Source organism: Cotesia typhae, unplaced genomic scaffold, assembly GCF_013202065.1.
Source record: "Cotesia typhae breed Kobodo isofemale line unplaced genomic scaffold, CoteBio_Ctyphae contig_48, whole genome shotgun sequence".
In the NCBI taxonomy this organism is placed as follows: domain Eukaryota; kingdom Metazoa; phylum Arthropoda; class Insecta; order Hymenoptera; family Braconidae; genus Cotesia; species Cotesia typhae.
Genome location: NW_027423756.1, coordinates 11903597 through 11931326, shown reverse-complemented (window position 1 = coordinate 11931326; position 27730 = coordinate 11903597). Strand labels below are relative to the sequence as shown.

The following is a 27730-nucleotide window of genomic DNA, read 5'->3' as shown; positions in this document are numbered from 1 at the left end:
AGCGTCAATTAAAAATAATTCTTTATTAACAACATTAATTACAACGTTTTTTTATATGACACATAAATTGATAGCATACAATCAACGTCAAAAACATTACAATTTACATTATAAATTCATAAGAACTGATAATTTATACAACTTTCTACAATAAGATAAATCAAAGTCCCCAACTAATACTTATAATTTTGCCCACTTGAGGCCTCTTCGGGAGGATGGTCGACAATTTCGCCATCAGGTCGCACGTAGTAAACCTTGTTAGGATAGTGTCCTGAGTATTGGATGTCATTGGGAAATGGCTGTGGAACAAATGGTTTTTTGAACTCGAACAAAATTTGGTTCGCGAGAACATTGTACGGAATTTGAGCCTGGAACTGTAAAATTTGGCTGATTTCATGGGGCATATTTGGATATCCTTGGCTGGGTTTTTGTTCGTAATTTCCCAAGTCCTTTTCTAGAGACCGTTTGCCTTGATCTTGGAGGGAGTTTGCCGATGATCGATAACCAAAACGTTGATGGTTTTGATTTTGATATTGATTAGGAGTCAGATCATTTTTGTACTTGATTTCCGCCTTCGGGGTTTTCTTTATCGAAGCTAGCGTGTGACTCGGGTAATTTGAACGATGATTTAGTGAATTTTGTTGGTTTTGGTTTTGGTTGTGATTATGACCAGCAGGAGGCGAATAAATCGGTTGTCTTGTCGATGGGGACCAAGATTCTGGTCCAGAAAGTTGTTGAGACGCCGAAAATTGTTTGGATTCTTGGGGTGGTAAATATTCTTGTTGGTTATCTCCCGAATTATCTTGAGCGAGCGTTTGCATAGGATTGATGTTGTAAAAAAATGAATGAGGATTAACATACGGCGCTTGAGGTGTGTAATAATAATTCAGTAGTTGCTTGATGTTTTCCGGAATCGCTGAGTATGGTTTGTACTGATAAAACTCCTCTGTCTGTTTTTGAACTGGAGCTCTGGGTTCTTGTCGCGTGTTTCGTCCTTGCTCGCGTGCTTTCCATTGAGAATTAGGGGTGAATGTTTTTCCGTTTACTTGGTATCCTGAAATGAATAATTATTAGTGATAAATTGATAATGATAGGGATAATAATTGTGATTGGAAAAATGGTTGACTAACCATCTGGAGTCTGATAGTCAGCACGACTTTGCTGCGGCGCACGAAGTCTACGGTGTGGAGCATCTTCGGCATAAATAAACTGGGACGAAACAGTCACCAAGAGGAATGCCTTGGAACAAAAAACAACAGTGCATGTAATATAGCTATTCAAAAGGTTATTTGCGATGTTACTTGATGATGTAACTCGTGGGTGAATCTAATGATAGAAAGTATACACATGCTTCATGCGCATCCTTGAATGTACGATTCTTCATACATTAAACATACGATGTTTATCGTATTAATAATGTTAATTTATAATTTACATTTTTTCATTCACGCTACAGTTAATTATTTACTACGAATAAATAATTGTAATTTTATTTATTTATTTGCTAGAAAAATGCAATTTTTTTTCGTAGATTCTAAAAAAAAAAAAAATAAGAAAATTCAAAAGGAGTAAAAATAAAAAATTTCGACAAATATTTATTTTTTGAACGGCAAAAATTTGGAATTAAAATTACAATTTATGGATTCTTAAAATATTTTCGGGAAAATTAATTTTTGGAGAAATTTAAACACTCAAATAATTAATAAGAGACTTTCACTTTAATTACAATCATTTAGACTCAAAATTGGTTAATTTATCACTTAAAAAAAAAAAAAAATAAAAAAATCACACCACGATTTAACTTGTCTATAAATAGATTGCTAGTAAAATAATAAAATAAAAATTATAAACTCACGGTAAATAATACCATGATGTTAAAAATATGTGGAGATTTTTTCTCGTGGATGTACGACACAAGTTTTGTCGAAGAAATCAGCCGCGGAGACTCGAGAGACTTCTTTATAGAGGCTGAGGTTCTCAAGTGTAAGCGGTTCTATTCCCGCTGCTTTGCTTTACTATTTACTACTTTTGAGATAATGTCTGCCGAGGTAAAAAGTTTCCATCAAGTAAAAATACTCGTAAAAATTCACAGGTTATTATATTATAGGATCTCTTTCTATCTGATCAGTTAAATATTGTAATATTGTTCGAAGCTTTTGAAATGCATTGTTACTGTAACAATAGTAACAATAACTATTAAAATAAATTCAATGATATTCCGGAAGTCGGGCTGGATTTTTATTGTCCCTTTTAAAAATTTATGATGATCATTTACTGTATACAAATGATGCATCTACTTAAAATGTGCAAAAACATAAAAAGTTCGCTCAAGAATTAATCCATTGTTTTCGTAAATTTTGAGTTCTTTTATTTGCTGAAATTATACGATAAAAATTGTTGTTAAATATGGGAAGCAATAATAATTTTATTATTGTATGTTTTATTTAATTATGAAAGCGTATTACATGAGAATTTTCTGAGTATTACATTTAATGTAGTTGAAAAATTTTATTGTTCTATTGAAAATAAAATTTTATTTTCACTCAAGAGTCCTAACTATGCAATCGATTATGAATTTATTTATTTGTTCGAAGTTTTCTCAATCAATTTTTACTGCAAACATTAAATGTTAGTAATTTATAATCATATTTTATCATTTACTGCATTGTGAGTGAGCAAAAAGTTTTTTCATTCGATATGTGATCATATGAGCAAGAAGTAAATGATGGTAAAATCAGCGCCTATATTTCCAGGTTATCCAGGTACTTATCAACCATCGAATAAATCCCAAACTTTCATTTTTAAATTATCATCTTTAAAAAAATCCTATTTTTTCAAAATTTATGTCTATTATATTTTTATTATAATTCTTTGTATTTTTACACAATTCATTAGCTATCTTCATAATAATTTAATAAATGAATTAATTATTAATATAAAAAATTTCTTCAACAATTTTTAATGAAAAATTTTTTAAGACTCAATTTAATAGATACATTTCATATAATTCACAATTCATAACAAATTAATACGTCGTATTTTTATTGTAATACTTATTTCGCCTTCAATCAATTGGTAAGCACAGATTATCGGAGTGAGCTGTAAAATGATCTTTACACTGGCATAAACTATTGACGCACTTAGAGTGATTGGGAAAACATACATCGTCTTGGTAACACACATGACCTAGCGGTGGCATGCATGTTCCGTTTCTCTTTTCATAAAGTGCAGGGCATTCACACTTATTGTCGCTGTTACAATTTGCGTGTCGGTCATTACAATCTTCTTTATTATAACAGAGTTTAGGGGGTTCAACTGAAAATATCCAACGAGATAAATTACAGATACTTATAACATAACTTATGATAATTATTGATTTAAAAAAAACCTACTTGGTATGCATTGATCATTGGACACAGCTATGAACTTTTTTTGGCACCTACATTTTCCATAAAAACATTCAGAATGATCAGACAAACAGTCATCATCACTTAAACAAATTCCGCCCAAAAGAGGCCTACAATTGGTTTGATTTTCCTCAACGTACGATGCTGTACAAACACATTTGTTGTATTGCGAACATTTTACATAACTCGTAGTGATGCAATCAGAATTTATCACACAAAATTCTCCTAACGGCACTAAAAAAATGAAATATTCCACCAAAAATGAATCAAAAAAAGTCTTAACATAGATTTTTGATCAAAATCATTTTCCAAAATTACATTTTACGCAATGAGTAGAAGATAATGGCACAAAAGAAGGTTTACATCGACATTTATTTTGCATACAAACAGAATTATCTGGAGCGCATTTTTCATTCTTCCAACAAAAACTGCCCAAAAGTGGCTCGCAACTAGAACTGCTTACCGCAATATTGTTCTCTCTGCAAATACAAACATTGTCATTTGAACATTTTGAATGATTTATTTCACGGCAATCTATATCCATTTCACAAGGTTTTCCCAACAGAGCTGAAACAAGTATTTTTCAATGAAATTTGTAAAACACTATGATTCAAAAATTTTATTTACCTAGTACACATTCAGTATTGGATTGAGCTACAAACCCTGATTGACAGTGACATTCATTTTCGAAGCATACAGACCGATGTGGTGCGCAATCTTCGCCACCAAGACAAAATTCTCCAAGCAGTGGCGCACATCGTGAGCCGTCAACTACTATGTGATTCTTTTTGCAAACACATGTTTTATTATCTGAGCACTCTGATTGCCAAACATTTCCACAGTCTTCATCCTTGTTACAATTTTTATTCATAGAAGCTTAAATGACCAAAATCATTAAAATTTTTCTACATGAGATGGTATTAATTCAAAGCTTGATACTCTAAATTACAGAATTTACCTGAGGCACATTGAAATTTTGACTCTTGAACAAATCCGATCTTACACTGACATTTTTGGTTGACACAAATCGAATTATATACTTCGCATTCTTTATCTTCAATACAAAAACCGTTCAATAATGATCCACACGTTGTATCATCGATTGCATAATGATTTTGTTTACAAACACACAAATGGTCTTCGGAACATTTTGCGTATCTGATATCTTCGCAATCTGCATTAACCTTGCAATGCTGCCCCAAAAGTTCTAAAATGAAAATTATTCACGATAAGTGTTGCAGTTAATAGTAAAAATCAAGTCAAGTAATTTTACTAACTTCGTACGCAGTGATTATTAGACCGAAGTTCAAAATGTGCTTTACATGCACATCTATCACCTACACAATTAGTGTTAGCAGGTATACAATCTTCGTGACGCCAACAATATCCACCCACTAACGACACACATACTGAGTCTTCAAATGGAGTATGATTTTCTTTACAGACACATTTTTTATCTTCAGAACACATTGCTCGATCAGAATCAATACACTCTTCATCTTTGTTGCAAGTTTTCCCTAAATAAACTGAAATTTAACGAGAGTTGCTTGTCAAAATCGTTGTTTTCAAATTCTGACTAAAAAACATAGATGAAAATTGAACTTACACAATTTACATTCACGATTAGATAAAGGCATGTACATGTAGTCGCAAATACAATCATTATTTCGACAAATGGAATTTAAAGGAACGCAATCGGAATCTTTGGTACAATAGCCTGCTATTAACGATAAACAAACATCATTATCCATTCTTGCAAAGCTGTTTTCTCTACATATACATTTGTGGCCATCTGAACAAGTTGCTCGGTCAACATCAAAACAATCTTGATCGGAGTTGCAAAATCGTCCAGTGTAAGCTAATAATTTCCAAAAATTTTTATTAAAAAAAATAATTACATCGATAATGTAAAACATTTAAAAACTAACTTTGAGCGCATTCATTTTCTGTAACAAAGGTGAAATCAGGTTTGCAAGCGCACGCTTTATTCACGCAATGCGAATTTTCGGCAACACATTCCTCATCAACTTCACAGCCACCGTTTATTAATGATCCACATGCTGTGGCATTTAATGGCGCAAAATTTTCAGCGCAAACGCATTTATTTTCAGAACAAATTGTGTTCTGTACCAAGTTGCAATCTATGTCATTCTTACAAAAGTCTTGTAATGTGCCTAAATTAAATCAAGAAATTGTGATCAAGAAACGAAGGAATTTAAGAAAAAATTAATAAGTATGAGGATTATTATTTTGCCAACGTACCATTACCTAAACAGTAATACTGATTTGGCCAATCATAGAAGTCACAAATGGTAAAATTTTCACAGCATGGATTTTCAAGATCGGGGTTACACTATAAAATTTTTATTTATGACAATAATAATTATTATTATTAAAGATACTTACAAGCCATAGTGTCTTATGGAAATTAATACTTACGAGAAATCCATGATCAACGCATTCTGTTACCTCAGAATAATCTTGAATCTCCAAATCTTCGTCAGCAAATATTGGACTTGGAGCCAAAATTCGAAAAATTATTGGAAAGATCAAACACTTCATACTTACCATTTTGGTTTTTAATTATCAAAAACCAAATCGGCAAATATTTGAATAATAATAATAGGAGAAAAAATTATATTTGTTGAAAATATTAGTTAGTTTGTTACTGATTTTAGATTGACACTGTTTAAAAGAACTCACCATTCAGTAAATGATATATTTCATCAAAAGTTATTAGATATTATAGGTAGATACTTAATGCGAATTTTATTAGTTAAAGTTATTTTTTCTACAAGGTCGGAAGAAATAAAGCTTGAAATCATATTTATTTTAGGATAACTTTATCGATAATAGCACACTTGTATTCCATAGTAGTAAAAAACTATCTATCGAATAATCGATATGCTACATCTCAACCTTGAACATCACTAACATATTTTTTACTTAAAAAATATTACTGCTTTAAAATTTTCGACAAATAACTCTTACAATATTCAACTGCTATAAAAAAAACCTTTATTATTAATGTTACATAATAAGATTGGATTACATGAAAAAATTATTTACAGCAGATTGATATTCATATATTTATATATTGAATTAATATTTGTTATAGTGCTTCAAAATTTTATTTGTTAAAAAAAAATTATATTCATTACATTTTAACTCTCGGAAATTTGTGTGATTGATATCAGCTTAGTAATTATCAGAACTATTTATAGTGTTAATAAGTTTTTTAACGTATCTAATCACTAATTGAAGCTCTGATTTTTTTATTAAAAAAAAAAAAAAAAAATAGAATTATCTTTTTTACATCTTTTCAAAAGAAATTTCTGCAATATTTTTTTATTTACTGAAATCGACTTCTGGAGAGTAGAAAAAATTTTATCGAAAAGCCTAGAGTACATTTTCCATGTAAAGACACTTGTAAGCAATAATTTTCATTACAATATCGCACACCGGATACAATCGCCGTGGGCTGTAACTAGTTATGTCTGACACACCTGTTAAAAATGTATTGCTAAAAGAAAAGAGCTTCGTTAATGATAAACCTGTCTATTAGCGGCTACCTGGTCTCTGAAATGCATTTGCCTAATAAGTTATTACCCAGGCGTGGCTGGAGCGTATATTAATCATCAACAAATTAAAAAATTATCATTAATAATTTTGATTTTGATAAAAAATTCAAAATTTATAAATTACAAATATTTTGCAACCCTGCGCAGCACTTGCTTAAGTGATTCGATAAATAACAAACTAACAATGATACAATTCATGACGTCGATTTACAATTGACTGGATAAATTCTGGAGAAGCGAAAGAGACACTTGGCTGCAGAACGATCAAGGCCTTTTGGCCCCGCAGATCATGAGAAACTCGAGAACTCTGCCCGGTATAAAACGCCCCTCTTGTTCATTCCTGGTGCATTATTGTTGTTCCTCCTCTTGTCGAACGTCTCGACATTAGACACATCAAAATGTATCTTGTCTTCGTAAGTTCCATTTATTGTAAAAAAAATTAGGCGATTTAATTTTCATAAAATAGTGAGCTTGATAAAATAAAATAAAAATGTTTGTAGATATTAGGATTAGTCAGTTCTTCAATAGCTCAAGATTTACGGCAACCTGCGATTGTATCCGAGGCGAGGTATCTTTCTGGTGATGGTACATTTGGTGCAGCTTATACGCAGGATGACGGTGTACAGTTTAAAGAGGAAAGTGACGCTAATGGTGATCGTAAAGGTTCTTATTCTTACATAGATCCGAATGGACAAAGAAGAACTGTTTACTATACTGCTGGAAAAAATGGCTTTCAGGTAAGTTATTTATTTTATTAATTGAATTATAGTTTCTGTCTTTGTAGAAGTAGTTTTTACAGTTTTTAAAAATTTGTAATTATTCCAGTTTTGTAATTTAATTTAAGAGCAAAAAATTGTAATTTTTTAATTCACTAGAAAAGGATTTTTTCCGTATTAAAATTATTTAAATAAAACCGACAATTTTTTTTTCAATAAATCATTTATTTTAAATTTTTGTAAGTCAGATAATTTTATATTTTTAAAAAATCATTAATTTATTCAGATCGAATAAAAAAATTATTTTTTCAATGAAAAAAATTTTAAAGTCTCTTACTTTAATTTTAAAATGAATTTAAATTAAAAAAAAAAAAAAGAACTTTTTTAAAAATATAATTTTAACTTACATTTACTCAAACTTTAATTTTTTTTTTAAATGACATTAGTTTGTATTACACCAATAATTCCAATAATAAATTACTTTTAAAAAAAATCAAAATCAATATTCAGGCAAGCGGAGACGGTATCCCCGAAATAACACCACCGACACCCGAGTACGAGGCTCTACCAGAGTACAACCCCCCGGACTACCAGCCACCACAGCCTCGATCGTACAAATTCCAAAGCGACCCAGACATCAGACAACTCGCCTACGAACCGGCCTCTCCTGCCTCACACCCACCCCCAACACCTCCTCCCCGTCCTCGCCAACACTTCCACCCCCAGCCCCACTCGCAACCGCGACCCGTCCGCCCGCGAATAGTCTTCCAGCCCCAATATCACCCGGAATACTCGCCTGTGACTCCAACACCAGAGGTCCACGAGTACCAGTACGAACCTCGTCCAACTCCAGCTTACAAGCCGCGATTGCAGATTCGGTACACCCCCGAGCAGCCTCGACAGCCTCTTCAGCCTCTACAGCCTCTTCAGCACCAGCCCCAACTTCATTACAATCCTCCAAGACAACAACCTCAGCGATTCCAGCCGGAGCCCGAGTCAGAGCCTGAGTACAACGAACCGGAGCCTCAGTATCAACAAACAGAGCCGCAGTACCAGCGACCTGATGCTCTCCGACCTTATGTCGAGTACTCTTTTCAAACGGCTACAAATCCAGCGCCTCGACCTCGCTACAATGCGATCACGACTCCTGCGCCTCGGAGGTTTTATCCGCCAGGTAAATTAGATTTTACCAGAACTTCTGATGGCTTCTCTTATACTTTTAATAAGAGTTAAATTTTTAATTATTTTTTTTTTACCATTTTGATAGATTTTAATTGATTTAAATTTAGTAAAAAGATTCTCAAAAAAATTTTGATAAATTTGTAATATTTTTTTTTTTTCTTAATAATTTTTTCTGTCAATATGGCGCTTAAATTTTTATTTAAATATTTATAAAAAATAAATTAATAATTTTCATGTATTTATATATTAATTTTGTAACGATAAATACTTGTAATAATAATAAAAATATAATATTAAAAATAAAAATGTATCGATACAATGTAAAGGTCGACGAGTTTATTTAAATTGCGAGAAGTGTAGGAATAAAATCCGACGTTAAATAACTTCCGTACGTACTAGTTCAGTACGCAAATAATTTATTTAATATATTCAAGGAATTAAGTGATAGTGATAATGCTAATTATATATTTAAATGACGAGAAAGTATGCATACTTACGGAGTACCGGTATAAAAATGAATTATTTATTAAAATCAATAACCATATTAACAATTGTCGTGAAATCAATCATTCGACTACGCTCTGAAACAAAATGCTGGTGGAAATACAATCAGTAGGCAATACTTGCAGTAATCTTTAGCAAAGGCTGGTGTCTTAAGTTCAATTCACATCACTTTACTTTACTTTCATCTTTTAACCTTTGAGACTCTCCCTTTGCGATGATGCAACAGACTCCGAATCGGTCGGTTCGCAGCCCACGCTCTCCGTCAATTCGCGGATTTTAATTTAACAGCGATCTATGAAAGAATTGGATATGGAAATCCAAATGGCAATTCCATGAGTTCAATACTCGGTTGTTGGTTTCATTCTACTCTATCATTAATCTGTCGTATGTAATTATAGTAATTAAAATAACGGCTTTTATAAGTCTTTTATTTATTTATAGATCATATTAACTTTTTATTTATCACTCGAGTAATTATTAGTTTCTTGGTTTTAGAAAATTATTTTTAATCTTTTAAGTCTCCATTAGCCTTTCGTAAGAATTTATCAAATTTTTATATTAAAAATAATAATTGATGATAATTGATAAATTTTTAATAAATTAATTTTTGAGCTTTTAAAATTTTAATTTGTTTCGATCATAAAATCTTAAAAAATTAAATTTCATCAAAATTTGATAATTAATTCATCTCTTGATTAAAATCTGTGATTTTATCTAAATTGAAATTTTTTTATCGCTAAAATTAAATAATAATTTTTTTACAAAATTGAAAAAATTTTTTCAATTAAAAAAATTAAATCACAAATAAGTATTTTGAATTTTATTTATTTATATAAAGATATTATGAGTATACAGTTGCATTATAATGATTATGGCAGTAATATACTGACTCTTAGCTTACAATAAGTGACATCAACAGTATAAAAGTAGATAAAAACAGCTGCTAGAGGCGATGGCATTTTAATACAAATTTCTTAACAAAAATAAACTTATACAAAATAAAATAATAAAAAATTAATAACTAAAAAAAATAATAATAATGCTTATATAAAATTATATATTTATATTAACCTTAAGTCTATCTTTCTACTTAATAATTATATTGATAATAAATGCGTGCCAGTGTGCCTCCTTTTCACATTACAGTTAAATCTAAGACACCTAAATTATTTAAACAATAGTAATAATAATAAATTCACATTACGTAGTTCCAAATACAAGGCACTATGCGTCTAATAAAACAGTTTGTCGATTATTATTTATAGTTAACTTTTTTTATATATCGTTGCATATTGTTTATCTATTCACACGCTAGTAATTACTATTTATTTTATAATTTATCATTTATCATTAATTTGTATCTTCCTTTCAGTAATTATTATCATATTCATATCAATATCCATATAAAAGATTATCGAAGCGCAGAAAAGTTTCATTTAATCATTATTCAATTGCACTGTAATTTTATTTTCACTCAACCGAAAAATTTTTTACGTCACCTTGTCTATTATTTAAAAAAAAAATTAAATTCAAAATTAACAAATTATCTTACTCGGTAAAAAATAAAGTACTTTAAAAAACTAAGGGCTTACTTGATAAAATCACTGAAAAAAAATATAAAAGTATTATTATTATTGTTAATAACCAATTTTTAAATTTACATTAAAAATATTTTAAGCTAAAAAAATTTTCACTATTTTTCTCTAAACATTTTACCAACAAGTTAGCTATGTACAACCACTCAAACATTTTTTTTTCATCAAAAAACTTTCATTCTATTTTAAATTTAACGTGAAATATTAAAATGAATAATAAACAAACAAATTAACTCTTAATTAACTATTTAAAAATAAAATGGCTAAAGTCTAGTAGCAATCAGTCGTTGGCCAGTCCAAATAAAGTGGAAAATTAATGGTGTTTGCGTAGGAGGCACGGCAACTTTTGCATACTCATTTTTCAATTAAATTCTTATTTTTTTACTCTACATATCGAATGAAATTAAAGTAATTATTTAAATTTTATGTTTATATTTACGAAGACGTAAAGGAAGAAAGCGATGTTTAAAGCAATTTTTTTTTTTTTTTTAAGCAAATATAATTAAAGATAAAAATAATACATCGCATTATAATTTATTGTGGAAGCTTATTGACTTTTAATTGTATTATAAATTATTAATGACATTAGTGTACGAAAAAAAATTTTTTTTTTTCAAAAATTTAATAAATACCTCGATAATTAAAATTTTTAAATATATAATTGATATAAGAGGTAGTAACAGTCGCTTTTTATTATCCTGCATTGAAAAAAATATTAACTTGATTTAAAATAAAAAATTTTGTATTTAAATTAATTTTTTTAATTATTTTTTTGCTTTTGAATTAAGATAAAATTTTTTTTCAGCGCGGATATTATCAAGAACAATGACGACTATGATAAATATTAAATATATTTAAATTATCGTGGTATTTAAATTATTCATTTGAAAATAAAACTAATTTTTGAACTGTACACTAGTGTATCTTATTAATAAAACATGAAATAAAAAAAAAAAGAATGTAAATTAAAACTTAGATACCGACTTGACAGTTAAAAAAAAGTCATACGATACCTAAAGATAGCATTCAATATTTATCCGCAGAATATTTAAAAATTGCGATAAAGCTATCAAGTGGTACGCAATTAGCACCCACTCAATCAACAATATTATTTAGCCAATGCATTTTCATGCTAGAAAAATCAATTAAAAAAATTAAAAAAAGAATTATAAAAAAAATATATCTAAAAATACGATCACAAAACGCACGGTGATGCAGCCGTAATTACAATATGTGGATTAATAATTATAATTATTATTAAAAATGTTATTTGTTTTTTTTTATACTACAGTAAGACACGTGTCGACGTTGCTTTACGATAGAGGAAAATTTTAGCTGCACAAAGTAGGATCAACCATTCCGCGAGCTATCATTTCGGCAGTAGCCGGGTCTTGTTTAATCTGATTTTGGAGTGTCTGTTGTGAGGGAGGAAAATGAGTCCGTATGTGGAACATAAACTCCTCTTTGTCGGGGAAGTCTATGCGACACATTAAACAGTAATTAACTCCCGTGGTGTAGGTCTGTGGTGGAGGCGCCGAATTAGGGAAGTATGCTGCTGCATGTTGAATTTGGGCTGGGGCGTCGACTAAATGGGATCTGAAAAGGACAAAAAAATTATTATAAATTATCATACATTTTCTTTCTCAAAGTATTTTTTTTTTACTACACGGTAAGAACAAAATTACACTGAATATCATCCTAGATTATACTGCGTGAAAAAAAATTTCAAATAGTAGTTAGTATAATCCAGATTATAATGAGTATAATCCAGATATTACGCAGTATAATCTGGGATGATATCCAGTGTCATCTTGTTCTTTCCGTGTACTAAATTTTTTTTAATTCTTCACCAAACTTAAAAATTAAAAATTATATTATTTTTTATTTTTTCTTCTATTGACAAAAAATTGAAAAAAATTTTTGCTAAAAAATGAATAAAAAAAAAATTACCGTGCATGCTGCGTCCATTCTTCTCTGACAGTAAACACTCGACTGCAAATTTCGCAAACGTAAGTAAGAGGTTCTTCTTTCAATTTATGAACAGAAACTTCTCTACGTAATTGTTGTTGCTGTTGTTGTTGCTGTTGCTGTTGCTGTTGCTGTTGCTGTTGCTGTTGCTGCTGTTGTTGTTGTTGCTGTTGCTGCTGTTGTTGTTGTTGCTGTTGCTGTTGCTGTTGTTGTTGCTGTTGCTGCTGTTGCTGTTGGTCGGTATTAGGAGCAGTAGGCGTTGATAATGGAGTGACCCCCGGTCTGTGTCGCAGTTTATTCATGTGAATCACAAGCTTATCACGTCGAGCAAACGCTTTGCCTGAAACGTACAACAAATTAACAAAAAAATTTATCGCTTGATTATTATAATCAATCATTAAATAAATCATTAAGTTAAATGAAGCGTAATTAAATCGGTAAAAGTATATAAAAATAAAAACGTACCACAAACTTCACACGAGTAGGGTTTTTCGCCAGTATGTATACGCATGTGTATAACAAGTTTATCCTTGCGAGCTAAACCTTTACCACAGACTGTGCAAGCGAATGCTTTGGTCGTTGGCTCCCCAGTGTTTGTTGCCTTCGATACAGAACCAGGACGAACACCGCCTACATTATTTGTCGTTCTTAATGGCTGGTTTATTGTCGCGCCTCGATTATTTGAGAATTGCTGATCTGTGGTACCTGGAAACACCGACATCACTCCGCTTGGTCGGGCCATCGCTGCTGAATAATCTGGAGACCTTTATAAATTTGAATTTCATTTATTAAAAAGTTCAAGAGTCCAATTAAATTTGCACGCAGTAACATCTTAATTTTTTTCTAAATTTTGTAGATAGCAAATTTATTTTCAGGCTCAAAAATGCTTGCTTACTAAAATTGCATTGTCAAAAAATTTTTTCAGTAATGGTCAAGATGTTATTGCTTATTTATGTCCATTTATTGGTGATAGAAAAATTGTAGCGACGTACCACGTGCCAATCGACCGGAGAACTCGGTGTCCATCGTCGTAACCCAGGCCATCATCCGGCAATGTGAAAGTAGGATTAAGTGGCTGGGGTGCTGACGGGAGTCCTGGACCAGAGAGTCTCGCTTGAGCTACTTGCTGAGCCATGTGTTGTTGCAGTGTCGCATGCGCTGCTGCATGTGCTTCCACGTATGACGGACGTTGCTGTTGCTGCTGCCCGGTTGTCGACATTTTGTCTTTATCGTTCTGTTAATTATTGTTATTATGATTTTTTTTTCATTTTTAATTACATTAAATTGAAGGATACTTTGTCTGATCCAAAATTCAATTTTTTTTTCATAGACTTCATTATTTTTTTTTATATTTAAAATTCTTAAAAAAAAAAAAAAAAAAAAATTAAAAAAATTAATTTTTTTTTACTTGTAAAAATTTTTTACATTTCATTTGATTTATTTAATTTTTTGTTAAAATATTAAATTGAGAATATCCGAAGTTATAACTGAATAAAAATCTCTATTAAAAAAAAAATTATCAAAATAAAAAATCATCAATCTCAAATTTCTTAAAATAATCGTAAAAAATAAAAAAACAACAACAAAATTGAACCTTTTATCGTCCAGAGTATCTTAGAATTTATTTATTCCCCGAAGCAATTTAAAACTGCGATGTTTCAGTTTTTAGTAGCTAAATTTCCGATCCGAGGCAACTTATATACAGCGAACTATAGGACCCGTACTTCGTGTATCCCACACATTAACTTACGATGCAATACAATAGTAACTCTATACACCAGAGCGATCAATGTCTCAGCCCTAGTGTACTCCGCCCGGAAATTTAACACATACAAATAAATTAATCCTCGTTAATTTCAATCTAGATACCTGTTCCCTTGAGTAAATAAAAAAAATACCTCCTATTATGGTCATAAAACTAGACCTAAGTCATTAAAAATACTCCCGACTATACCAATAATTCGAATTATTTATCAAACGTTTTAAATTGTACCAGGGTAAATTGTAATTGTAAAAACATATTCGACCTTCGATCAATGCTGACTGGATTCTTCAGAGCGCTCCGGCAAAACCGATGAACAATCAAAAAATTATCCTTGATAAAAATCAAACGATTATTTATCTCACTGTCTTGATAAAAAAATTTACCAACATATTTTTATTTATTTATTTATTTATTTATTTTTTTTTTTTTGATAAAAGTTTAACTAAGCAAGTCTCACATACGACTACATTAATCACTTATCAGTCCTTTGATTGCTTTAAAATAAAATTAAAAAAAATTATTACAATAACAAATTTGCAAATTGTTGAATCCGCAAAGAAAAATAAAATTGTATTTGCTATGTAAAAAAAAAAATAAAACCGTACAAAAGTGAAAGGACCAGAGGTAAAAACAAATAAAAATAAAATCAAGTAGTTAGCACCGCGATGCGTGGAGACAGACTGGCTAGAAATTTAGAGCCATTTTTACCCTGCACATTAATATATCAATCTAATCACAACTGATAAATAAAATACGGATGTTTTAAAATTGCGGATCTATGTCATATAATATTAAATATTAAATATAAATATTTAAAAAAATGAAAAAGAAGAAGACACGTAAACATACACTTGTTAAACAGAAGGAGGCACGCGGAATGCAGCGTGCCGGACGAGAGAGGAGAGACTGGCGCGTCCGACGACTGTAACCGTCGTCGAGTGTGCTATGCCCCGAAACACGAATCGCTGTGTGTTGTGTGTGATACCAGTGGAGGAGCACACAACGCTGAAACAAACTTGTGGATACAAGAAACTGTGAAAATGTATATAGCGAACTGTATACTGTATACAGTGTGTCCATGAGACTGGATGAACCAACACAGATTGAAAGAGAATGAGGAAAAAAAGTGGAGGGTCTGGGGCCGCGTGAAGGTCCCGCCACCGCGGACCTCTCAGATACGTTTAACGTGTATTACGACCAGCTAAAAGCTACTTTAACTCTTTAAGCCTTAAGTACTCCGCAAGTAATCACAATCACGTATCCTTTCGGTACATCATTTATCATTTTCATTACCCTTCAACTTCTTGCACTCTGTTAGTCAATTTTTTTTTTTTTTTTTTTTTTTTTGGGGGAAATATTGAGGTACTTTATCTAGCTCACTGTCTGACGTAATCGAGCAGACCACAATCAGTGCCTCCTTGATGAGTAACTTTCACTTTAGTACGCTGTCTCATCAGTAAGTGTGATACTTTACAGGACCACTGTAGGTAATATTCTGTCGAAAAGTTGCAGATGCAATTTTAACCCTGAGTACTCTACTTTCTTGCAGATACAATGCATTACTAGGTAATGGCTACTCAATTATACTGGCTAGATAGAGACCCGAGATATATTATGGATGGTATGATAACTATTCATGTAATCGTGTAATGGGTAGACGTAGACAGACAGACAGACGGCTAACCATTACCGCGCAGTGCGTCGGCCCGGTGACCTTGACATTGACATTCAGCCCGACAACTTGTATTTTGTATTGCTCTCTGATTAGAGTTTATCTCAGGATTTTGGTACTAGTCGTCTAATTTTTATCTTGGGTTTGTGGAATTTTATTTTTTTGGCAATAAGTAGTCTCGCTGAGAAGTTTTGATTTGAATTTTTTTTTAATTAAATCAAGACGAAGCTTTTCAAAATTATTTTATTGACTTAGGATTTTTTTTCTTGAATCAAGTTAATATTTTTTTAGAGTTTATTAAAGAGCAAATAATGTTTTAAATTTATTTGATAAATAAAACGAAAAAAAATTTTCATAAAGGTTAGTAGAATATTTTTTGTCCATTAATATATTTTTGATAAAGAATTTTGATAAGAATTCAAGAAAAAAAAATCGAAAAAGTTGTCTGTTGAATTCAGTAGGAATATTTTTAAATTTACGACCTAAAATATTTATTTTTGATGCTGAATTCTGATAAAATAAAAAATAAAAATTTCATGAATAACATAAATATTTTTTTGGTGTAAAAATATTCTGTCAAAAATTAAAATACGTGGAGTAAAAAAATGGTGAGCATTGAATTTTTAGAGTCAGCAGAATGTCATTGTCCTGAATATGAAGAACCAGATATTTTATTCAGATGCTAAATGTTTTCGTTCTTTATTTGGATATTATTCGTTGTTTTATAAATGTTGTGTTCGTTAGTACTACGGCTAAGTATTATGATATTTTATTTTATTTAAAAATTTTTTGCCCGAGTACTGCGGTTCTCGAGGCGAGGTCTCGGTACCTCAAACCTCATCCTCCAATGATCTCTCGTCATTTACAAGCGACAATACTTGCGAAGGGTATTGTGTGTTTGTTGTCGATCTTAACGAAACAGGTTTTCTCGCGGATAGTAGCAGCCAGTACAACCAATACAACCAAGTTAAGGAAGGTAGCCGGAGCACCTGTACCTCTCTCTACTATGCTCAGCTAAACGGGAAAAAGAATATCGACTTTTACTCTTTATATTGTTACTCTACTCAGACTCTCCTCAGCGTATAACAACCAAACGTGTAACCAATTTTAGACTCAACTTTACTTTCATTACATTTTGCATTTACACTCATAAATCCAAACTTAAACTTATTATTTCTACTCTACAAAAAATTATTATAAATCCTAAAATTAATAAAAAATTGACAAAAAATTTTTTCTTCCTTATAACAATTAAAATCTTTCTGAAAAAAATTTTTTTTTATTTTAATTTTAATTAAAATGCACTTTTGCATTACAATTAAAAAATATTGCTGCAATTAACACTTAAAAATCAATTTAATTAAAAAAAATTTCCTCTTATTATTATCAAAATTCAATAAAAAAAATTCCAATGCATAATAAAATCAAATAGTACCCCAATAAAAATATTCTGATTAAAATCAACAATCCTATTCGACTATTGTTGCTCTCACGCAAGTATGCGAAGCAAAAACAAGTAAAAGTATCCCAAAAAAAAAGGGTTCTATTGGAGACATTCATGCTTTGTTGGTTTAGCTTAGTCAGTAGCCATACACCCAAGCTACGCATACAGATCCCGAAGTCCGACAAGGACAGCTTGAGGCGAGACGTCGAAGAAAGGAGAACTGACTTTCGCTTTCGGAGCGCGACACAGCCCGCGCCGATCAATAGTACAGCGATGCTCTACCATTTACCATCTACCAAGTTGCCACCGTGTGTGTGAGGGGGTGGAATTATTGAGATGGTCGCCCGCATCGGGAGTTGCTGATATAAACGAGGGTACGACCGCTGAGACCCGCGACACCTACGTTAGGGTCACTAACTATTGGGATTGTCTCCGCAACTACGCTCCCGTCCAGACTTATGGATCACCCCTAGGCCGATAGCGTCGCGCCCCGCTGAAGGGTTGAAGGGTTGAGACCGGAGAAACTGAACCAGAGCGATCACCAACGCCTGAATTATTTTATTCACCATTATTTTTTACATTTTATGCCTATAAATAGATTGTTATTTATGGAAAAACACGGAGCTTGTACGCATTGATAATTGCTACGTTAATTAGAGTCTTATGCGCTCCCGTGGATAACCACGTGTTGTATTTACTTACACGTTTATGTTTGTCTACATGGATTATATTTTTAAGTCAGTTTTTCTCGACGCAGGTGGGTGTGAATGTGAATGTGTTGCGCGGATGTAAAAGTACCATGTAAGCAAGGGCAAATGAATTTACACCTCTGCTCCTAAAGGGATGACAAGGTCGAGAGGATGCCGAGAAATAAACAGAAGCTAAAGACCTGAAATCGCAACAGCTACTGCCGAAGGTCTTGACATTCTCGACGCATTGCACATAACACAAGTTCATTTATTGACGAGAACGAGTATTGGAATTTTATTCTACGTTTTCACGAAATTAAAACGTCAAAATTTTTTTATAAAATATTTTTTTACCTGATTGCTGACTGACTGTGCAAGTTGCTTCAATGTGTCGGCATAATTTTTTAAAACAGTTTCGGTGGCCATACAGCTTGCCCGAAATTCGAAAAACATGTCCAATTTATAGAGACACTTCTGGCAAATATTTTTCGGCAAGACATCCTCCTTTGTTGTCTGTGTAATTAATTTATTTTATTAATTTCTTATATTTCATTTTAATAACTAATGTTATTATTATTAGTTTAAAAACAAATGACTTACCACAGAGCCAATGAGAGTGCGAATTTTAAAAAGTATTTGCCTCTGCTCGCCTTCTTTGTCAAAAATTTGTAGCTGATGATTTGTTTTTAATGAGCACAGACGACACAATTCGGAGTAATTAAAATTTTCATTCATTGCCATCGTCGAGAAAAGGGAAATTTTATGAACGTAATAGGTTGTTAGGTTATAATGTCACCGAAGGAAATTGAAAGAATTTATACTACTTTATTTATATTTACTATCACTTTAATACCGACGTGATGAGTGTTTACACTTTTTGAATTATCACTGATTTTATCGGAGTAGTTATAGTGGTGAAGAATTCGAGACCGGATTTATTAGATAATTGTTGTTTATAATGTCAAAATCGCACATTAGTACAAGTACTCAATGCCGGAAGGAGTTAACAGTCGCCATTTTTGAGACCCTTTGCAACCCTATTCAACATATATTCCATGCTCGTGCTCAGTGGGCTTCAGAAATCGGACATTTTTAGACATTAGTGTAGTTTTGCATTAAGGACTCACTGCGGGAGAAATTCAAAACTCCTGAAGAGTTTCTATTGGTTAATGAAAGTGACGGTCATGGCTCGATTGTCAGTAAGAAGATAGCTACACTATCGGCGGGCGGAAGAGTGGGCTTTCAATCTGAAAGTAAACTTCTGTGCCATGCGACGCGCAGAAGGATAACTGCTGTATCAAGCATACAATTTCAGTTATTATAGAAATTATTATTACCATAAATCGGTAATAATAATTCTTTTTTTTTATGGATACTGAATTTTTAACCATGCATGGTAAATATTAGACAGCCATCGTTTATAGTAACTTGCATAAAATCCAGAATCGGAATTTTCAGTCAATTCCAGGAAAATGGTTAAAAAGGTCAAAGTTGTCGAAAAGTTGACTGCAATTTGGGCACAATTGACTAAAAAAAAAAAAAAAACTAGAGAAGTTATTGAAGTGAACTTGTGACAAAGTTGTACTATATATTGTACTTCAAGTTTGTCTTCAACTTGTCTTAAATTATCGGCTGAAGAAAAATGTTGCTAACGAAAAAACTCATCGTAAACTTGACTCAAAACTCCAGATTTTTTATTTTCAACTTTTAATAATGATTTGTCAATATAAAGTTTACTTTTGATGGCAATTAAACTGCGACGTTATTGAAAGTAATACTTATTACTTATTATAAATTACTAAATGGACTCGACATAATTAAAATCAACTAGAAATTATTTTGAATTCATTAATGCTTACTTCTTTAACTCATAAAATTAAAAATCATAACTCAAAGCCAGAATAACAAAAGTAAAGATAGTAAACGAAAAAACACTTTAATTCACCACAGTTTCATTTACCGGCGTGTCATTTTCTTAAACGGTTCGCGAGGGCTGAAAGCATCACTTGTAAACGAGTCGGGTGGCAAAAAAGTGGTAAACTACACCAGTAATAAAACAAAAAGAAAAAAAATAACTAAAAAGTATAAAGAAAGATTTTAGGTTAATCACATGGCAGTCCTCGCAGTCATAGAGAAAGATATAGAGCAATAAAGTGTTAGGATTGATGGAGTTGCCTAGTCGTTGAGCTCATATTTATAGATCTTTTTATGCCCAAGGATGTAATAATTTATACCAAGAATTTCTCTCAGGCACACACTTTCCTTACTCTGACTCACTTTTCGTGGCAACTGGTTCGTTCTCATTTGAATGGTTTTCAAAATCGCGAGGGGAGCCGCGGCAGTTTTTCTCAGTGATTGTCGAGTAAAGGAGCAAAAAAATGTAAATAAAAGAAAGGGTCGCCAATGTTCTCTTTTTTTCTCTTCCTAATACATAACACAGTGCTCACTTTTAGCGGCCATGCGTGTATTTATATGCGTGCGTGCACGCATCTCTACTTGCTTTAATATTTTTTTATCGTCGGCTATAACTCACCGCGAGGGTATAAACAATAAACTTTTACCATCAACTCAGTTAGATTATTTTATTTATAACACAAAATACAAATTTTTTGTGACGGTCACTTGTATGTGTATCACGAAGTAAATAGAAATATAGCGAATAAAAAATATTTTAGGTCAAGAATGTGATTAAGAGGGCGGTTTTACTAATAATTAAGTGAAATAAACTCGTTTTTTATTTTTTGTTTATTTTTCAATAGTTACGAATTTTAAAACGTTAAAATTAATGTCTGGCATGTTATGCAGCTAAATGTGTAATTTTAACGAAAATATTTCTCATAAATATGACAATAGGACCTTGTCGTGATATTAATACTATAATATCAGATATCACAACTCGAATATACGAATATGAGTTTTCTCGAGTTAAATAAAGGCTCGACAAAATTAAACGAGCTACGTGTCACTATTTTCAGCAATTTCAATGGTTTATTTCAAGCAAACTTATAAAATTATTACACATTATTTTACTTTTTGTATCAAAATATTTTAATTAAGATTTTGAAATAAAAATAATAAATCTAAGAGAGTATATTAATTAAAGCGACGAGTTCAACGGGTCACTGACAAATTTTATTAATATTTTTAACGACATCAATTAATTTAAAAAAGTTTGTTGCTGATATATCAAAGGGAAATTCTCACTTAGAAAAGCCGCCGGGTGTAGAGGTGTGTGAAACGCTTTTAAAACTCGAGAAAAAGTGAGTAGATTGCGAATAAAAAGTAGAGGAGAAAAGAATGGTTAAAAAAAATTGTCCAATTAACGAGAAGGGACCCACTCGAGTAAGAGAAAATTGCGGTGTAACTGATGTAAAGGACACACCTGATAATTCTTCTCTCTCGCGCCCTCGGGCGTCTAGCCTTGGCGAAACGGCTGAGCTATCCTTTGATCCTGTAATTGGAGGTGTCCTCGACCAATGAGGATTACGCGGCGAGACAAGACTCGCGGCTGTCCGAGATATGTAATCTGAACCCACTTTTACACCTTTTTTTTTTTTTCTCTTCATCTAATTTGCAATTTTATTTCATAATCTCTGTGATATTATTAATAATTATTATGAAAATTGTGAAGAAAGTATCTCATAAAAAAATTTTACCTTATTCATTTAACAATGGACGTTAAAATTATATTGATAAGAACTTTTGTGGAATAAAACTTTTTCAATTTCACGTTTATTGATATAACTTGGTCGGCCAGTTGAAAATACGCTCTATACACGCGGTTAGATTTTATATTTATATGACTTTCTCTATACACAATATATATCTATACGTACTTGATATAATGATAATAAAAATAATAATGATAATATGTAGAAAGAATAAGAGACATGAGAATTCGTTCAATTCAACCGATAGTGGCGGAACATTCGAGAAAAATCTTTTTACAGTGCACTTGGCGACCAATTTATCGTTAAAGAGAGGACACTTTACTGCAGGATGTAAAAAATAAGTTTACTATGTATAGTAGAGAAGGGAAAGTAGAACAGAGGGGTAAAAGGTACACAGAAAAGTAACCTAGGGGTTGAAATGTATTTTTTTTTCTCGATTTTTATTTTTATTTTATACATCAGAAATAATGGAAGACAGACCACCCAATGGTTCGGCGGAGACGAGGATGACTTCCTGCGGGACGTAGAGATGTATAATGGCTAATAGGAGAAACGGGATCGTAAAATCATACGCGCCCGTAAAAGTATTTCTGAGTCAATAACGACACGATAAAGGTGCATCATAAAAATTCTGTTGGGCATTTTATCGTAAGTCATGTGGATATTTTTCGTCGTTTGAATTTTTCACCCTTGCACTCGGGCGTGTTCTATGATTCTCTTCATACACCAACTACCACTACCAACCTTTTTTTATTATTTATACTTTACTGGTGCAGATCTTCATCGTATTTTTTCTTTCTTTACACATCATGTGCAACACCAAATCATGCTTTTTATTACTAAATGTAGGGTATAAATATTTATAAGGTTTATTATTCATAAACAACATGATCAGACATAAATGTGTCTCTGTAAAATCGAGAGTTAGTATTTACTTTTCAAGAGTTCATTCATAAATTTATTATTCCTTATTTTCTTTAAAAACATTTTCTGAGGAATTATTTTTTGAATTTTCGTGAGCTAAAAAAAAAGAATTTATGCTTTAAAAGCGATGAAGTACTTAAAAAATTATTGTACAAGTCTTCAAAAATTTTTTCGGTTCTTTTTTTAGTACTCGAGTATTTTACGAATTTCAGGATAAATTTAATTATATCGACTAAATGCGGCTGACGGGTTCATATACCGTTCAAAATCTATGTAAATCAAGAAATCGAGTAGAGAAATAATTGGATTGCATAACACAATTTTGCAAAAATTAAAATACGCTTTGACAGAGAAAATTTCTAAATCAAACGTAAAACACACCGAGTACTTTGTAAAAATAAAAAACAATATTTTTTGGTAATTTGTAATCGAATAATCGTTCAGCAATGATTGCTTCGGCCAGTCTAGACTTTATATATCATTTAAACAGCGAATAATTTAATTAATTTTGATAACTCCTGCCGATAAAAAATATTTAATGATCAGCTGACGAGTAATAATATTTATAGCGTTCAATCAAGCCAATATCGTGATCGATTCTGACCCAGAGACTATAATAGTGGCAACGTCTATAAAGATAAGCGTAAAATCTAACGGCTAAACTTGATTTGCTCATCGTTATCTTTTTGTGGGTTCCCACTTGTCCTCACATTCTCCGGCACCTCAAGCTCATTCTACATCCACTCGTCTACATTCACTTTATTCTCATATCCTTTCTCGGCTACTTCTCGAGTAATTCGGCTCGTTCAGACCAGCACGAGCACTTTGCCAAGATGAGATTTTGCGTCCGCAAACGCGTTTTCTCCTCTATACATCTACATCTACATCTACTTATTACAAATCCTAAGGTACATCCTTTCTCACTTATTTTTTCCACTTTCATTTCGCAAACGCTTTTCCACATGCTGTTCGACAGTCTTTCGATCTACCCAACGTACACACACTCGCTCGCTTCTATCCTCTCAAAACGTACGTGTGCATGCATTTTTAAAGGATGCGCATTTATGTATATTACATGTTAAGGAATAATATCAGTAAAATGAAAGGGTGAAAGACTCAGCATGCTAAGCTGGATCAACTCTTTAGCTTGATAGTAAACATTAGGCACTAAGCGTAAACTCAAGACTGGAGTATCCAGACTTAAACCTAGACTAAACTTTAATTCAATGTTCGTAAACGTTAGGCATGTGACATTATTCAGAGCTAGAAATCTTTATTGAATGATACATACTAATCTTAGGAGTAAAGACTCCTATCTAGCTTCAAATATAGCTCCTACATGTCTTATATATTCATAATATGGCTTAGACAGTTTCGGATATCCGATTAAGCTGTCGCTCGATCTCCTGTCATTATCAGAATCCTCTAATCAAAGTTTACGTTATAAGCTCACTCATCTCTGGGGGGTATATCAAAACAATCATCTCACAGCATGCAGTTTTTAGTTTAAACACTTAATTAAACTGGTTATTTTACGCTCATTTAAATATTTATTCTCAATAAATTACCGAGAAGAAAAAATAATTATTTTTCTAATTTTCATTCTTGAAACAAGAACGCATATTTTTAAAAATTTACTTTTTTGTCTCAATAATTGATTAGATTAACTAAAATAATTTTTTTTTTTAATTCAAGTGAAGCTGATCTTTTTTATTTGTTAATAATAATGACAACAAAAATTTACGTTCTTTTGTTAAAAAATTATATCATTTTTTTTTCTCAGTAATTAGAAACAAAATTCAAATGGTAACTTTTTAATTTTAAATAATTTTATGAGCTTAAATATATAATTATTTGAGATGTAAATTTTAATAACGATTAAATACGCTCCATTTCTCCAGCTGTGGACACTCGTTCATGGATCGTTGCTCTTGATCTACGGCAACAGCGTCGCGCTAGCGCGTATGTTGGAGTGTGGGCGGGTATTATATACGTATGAATACCTATATTCATGTTAATTCCATGGAATATACTGTAAGTATATATGTTATGTAATGTAATGTACAAACGGGATGATAGTCGAAGCAAATGACTGGTTCGAGTCATTATCGTCCTGCCGCACGATCATCAGTGAAAAGCGCCGGCTATTTCCCCTGAATCGAGTGAATTCTGTATCGTATCGCATCATCCACCGATTATCATCCACACTGTACGCTAGAATGTGTTTTAATGACGGTAAACTATTTATGTGCATGAATATAGACGATGTAGTGGATCGCGTCGTTTGCTAATTCGTAACATTAAATTACACTATTCATAATTTAAGCGCTTGTATGATGGCGATCTATTTATAAATATTTTATAGCAAATTTTAATGAAAATTTATATTGACATAGAAGTGAATTTATTTCAAGATAAATTTAAATTTAATTATTTTTTTTTGGTTCAAGAATTTTTCTCTATAATTAAATTTGATATTATTTTCTCTAAAATTTATTTGTAGCAGATTAAGCTATTGTTGTTCTTAAATGCTCAGAAGTATGCCAAGGGAACAAAAGGATGATAAACATGGTCTACAAGTTAGATGCCAGAGAGTTGGAAAAAACAGTAGAATGATTTTGAGATTTAAGAGAATAAACTTTACTGTGGCACATGAAAATATATCTTTTTTTTAAATGTGCATTTTACTGGCCATAAAAATGATCATACGATTCTCGAATAAATCACACAGTCTCGCTATTGAAATAAAACCAAAAACAATACAAAATAACATATTGAAATTTCGTGGTTGTCGAGTTAACAAATCCAAAAGAAAAACCTACATATAAATATATTTACAAGTGTTCAGTGTAATAATAATCGATCGATGTCATTTTTTTTTTCGACCCAAAAAATATATTCATGTAATAAAAAAATCTAGGAAAAATACCAGTTGACATTTGGATATCGTCATACTTGAAATGTCTGTTAAAAAAACTCAAATAAAAAACTGGTAACGAAAAAACGAGATAGTGCGCTCTTGGATTAAAAACAAAAAAGTTTAAAGCTAAATAAAATGCAATCCCCGATGCTCGATCGTTGGACATTGTATACGCTGAGTATTCAGCGTATCGGGCTTTAACCAAAAAAAAAAATGATAACGAAACATAACCCGAGTTGGTGTACATTTGCTACCCGATAAACAGAGAGCGCAAGTGCAATATAAGCAGGAAAAAAAATAGCACAACTTCGGAGTACACCGGGCTGCTCGCCGATCAGCGATAACGATTCAACGACAAATTTTAAAAAATAAAATGAATACACTCTACATGCATAAGCAGTAAAATAACAAAAAAATTAGGAGCAAGTAAAAAACAATAGCCGAGAATTTTTTTTTTATTTTTATAAAATGTCACGACTATAAACTACGTGAGTTTATTATTCGGAAAATCGCGACATGAACTGAGAAAACGTAACGATGAGAAAGATGATTTACTCTCGGTCCAGCGAGAGGATTTCCAAGCAACGTCGTACGTCCTCTCAAGTAACGCGGATCAACCAGCCGGTAAGCTCTCTTACGTGCGGGCAAGTACGTGTGCAAGGATCCCAGGACAGTGGAATTTTAAAAGTCATAGTATTAGTCTCGAAGACTCCTTATATTAGTAGCTGTGGTAGTACAATAGTTGCTGTATGTTAGTGAGTTTAGTCCTCGTTTTCCACAACTATACACAACTCTTGTCGTCTTTTGTCGTTCACGTTCTCCGCTATTACTACACTAGCTCGATTTTCCTGTATCCCGTGCAGTGTATAATCCACCGAAGATCTCAGTACAGAAACGAGGGATACCCCGATGGCATCCAGACAAATTTCGCGAGCCAAGAGCTCATAAAAGCCAAAAAAAGCTCCGACTGCCGACAAAACCGCCCCTTGCCAGCGTTACTCGCCATCTCCAACCCTCTGTAATGTGTAATGTGTATCTCAATCCATATACATACATGCCATGGCTATTTCGCAGTATACTTTGCTGCGCGGACAACTTCTTTTTATATCGTCGAGTTGGTGTGCTCTTGCGAGGCTGTGATGCTATTTTATTCTGTGGTTCGGGGCAACTTTCAATGGACTTTGCTTAATAGTCTGGAGTTCCTATCCGCTCGGGACCCAAGTCTAATAAACAATAAATCCTTCCCTTTTTATTCTATGCTGTACAGTAATATAGGCTATAACGGGAAAAAGTCTTTATGATATTTTGTTAACCCTCAGTCACTTTGCCATTGGCTTCAACTACTCACTGGCGCTATAATCTTGATGAAAAAGTTATGTTTATTGCTTTTATTATTATGCATATACATATATATATATATATATATATATATATATATATATATATATATATATATATATATATATATATATATATTTACTCTTATTTGTATTTTTTGAATAATGTACTTGAGACGTTTAAATTTTATTTTCTTTACTTTTGGATTTCATATTCAAAGTATTATGCCTGTAAAATTTAACTGTCCGTGATTTATGTTTCGTTTAATTTAACTAAGTATTTTTATCGGCAAAAAGTTAAAATAAAGAGCGCTGACTGTGCGTGTGTGTGGATAAAAGCAAGATTATTGAACGA

The 27730-nt window shown here is 31.9% G+C and overlaps 5 protein-coding genes across 6 annotated transcripts in view; 2 read left to right on the top strand and 3 right to left on the bottom strand.

Annotated features, from left to right (window-relative positions):
- LOC141529394 (tyrosine-protein kinase Dnt) overlaps positions 1-27730 on the top strand; it is a 144410-nt gene that overhangs the window by 41078 nt on the left and 75602 nt on the right. Inside the window, exon 1 of one of the 2 annotated variants that reach the window (XM_074245897.1) lies at positions 20161-20294. The exons of the other annotated variant lie outside the window; for it this stretch is intronic. The gene's annotated coding sequence lies outside the window, so the exon portion shown is untranslated. Of the gene's footprint in view, positions 1-20160; positions 20295-27730 lie in introns of those variants that run through there. 2 annotated transcript variants of the gene reach the window in all.
- On the bottom strand, positions 5-2012 carry LOC141529442 (uncharacterized). The gene is made up of 3 exons (XM_074245961.1): positions 1856-2012; positions 1131-1239; positions 5-1054 (listed from the first exon to the last, which is right to left on the bottom strand). The coding sequence occupies exons 1-3, from the start codon at positions 1868-1870 to the stop codon at positions 174-176; spliced, it is 1005 nt and encodes a 334-aa protein (XP_074102062.1). The 5' UTR covers positions 1871-2012; the 3' UTR covers positions 5-173.
- Positions 2880-6006, bottom strand: LOC141529392 (uncharacterized). The gene is made up of 10 exons (XM_074245896.1): positions 5847-6006; positions 5670-5760; positions 5336-5581; positions 5014-5265; positions 4685-4933; positions 4366-4614; positions 4035-4283; positions 3726-3974; positions 3393-3641; positions 2880-3315 (listed from the first exon to the last, which is right to left on the bottom strand). The coding sequence occupies exons 1-10, from the start codon at positions 5976-5978 to the stop codon at positions 3065-3067; spliced, it is 2217 nt and encodes a 738-aa protein (XP_074101997.1). The 5' UTR covers positions 5979-6006; the 3' UTR covers positions 2880-3064.
- Positions 6914-9113, top strand: Cpr19 (cuticular protein 19). Its single transcript, XM_074245906.1, has 3 exons — positions 6914-7401; positions 7489-7725; positions 8215-9113. The coding sequence occupies exons 1-3, from the start codon at positions 7387-7389 to the stop codon at positions 8935-8937; spliced, it is 975 nt and encodes a 324-aa protein (XP_074102007.1). The 5' UTR covers positions 6914-7386; the 3' UTR covers positions 8938-9113.
- LOC141529776 (uncharacterized) lies at positions 10200-19564 on the bottom strand. Its single transcript, XM_074246470.1, has 6 exons — positions 19124-19564; positions 18878-19036; positions 13946-14187; positions 13419-13717; positions 12936-13293; positions 10200-12581 (listed from the first exon to the last, which is right to left on the bottom strand). The coding sequence occupies exons 1-6, from the start codon at positions 19262-19264 to the stop codon at positions 12317-12319; spliced, it is 1464 nt and encodes a 487-aa protein (XP_074102571.1). The 5' UTR covers positions 19265-19564; the 3' UTR covers positions 10200-12316.

Excerpts from the sequence above, each read along its gene's own strand:
- LOC141529442 (XM_074245961.1), bottom strand. Across the intron at positions 1,055-1,130 it reads TGACTATCAGACTCCAGATG|GATACCAAGTAAACGGAAAA; the intron begins GTTAGTCAACCA and ends TATTCATTTCAG.
- LOC141529392 (XM_074245896.1), bottom strand. The coding sequence starts at position 5,978 with ATGGTAAGTATGAAGTGTTTGATCTTTCCAATAATTTTTCGAATTTTG. Across the intron at positions 5,266-5,335 it reads AGAAAATGAATGCGCTCAAA|CTTACACTGGACGATTTTGC; the intron begins GTTAGTTTTTAA and ends GGAAATTATTAG. Across the intron at positions 4,284-4,365 it reads AAAATTTCAATGTGCCTCAG|CTTCTATGAATAAAAATTGT; the intron begins GTAAATTCTGTA and ends TGGTCATTTAAG.
- Cpr19 (XM_074245906.1), top strand. Across the intron at positions 7,726-8,214 it reads CTGGAAAAAATGGCTTTCAG|GCAAGCGGAGACGGTATCCC; the intron begins GTAAGTTATTTA and ends ATCAATATTCAG.
- LOC141529776 (XM_074246470.1), bottom strand. The coding sequence starts at position 19,264 with ATGGCAATGAATGAAAATTTTAATTACTCCGAATTGTGTCGTCTGTGC. Across the intron at positions 13,718-13,945 it reads CTCCGGTCGATTGGCACGTG|GTCTCCAGATTATTCAGCAG; the intron begins GTACGTCGCTAC and ends AAATTTATAAAG. Across the intron at positions 12,582-12,935 it reads GAATGGACGCAGCATGCACG|ATCCCATTTAGTCGACGCCC; the intron begins GTAATTTTTTTT and ends TGTCCTTTTCAG.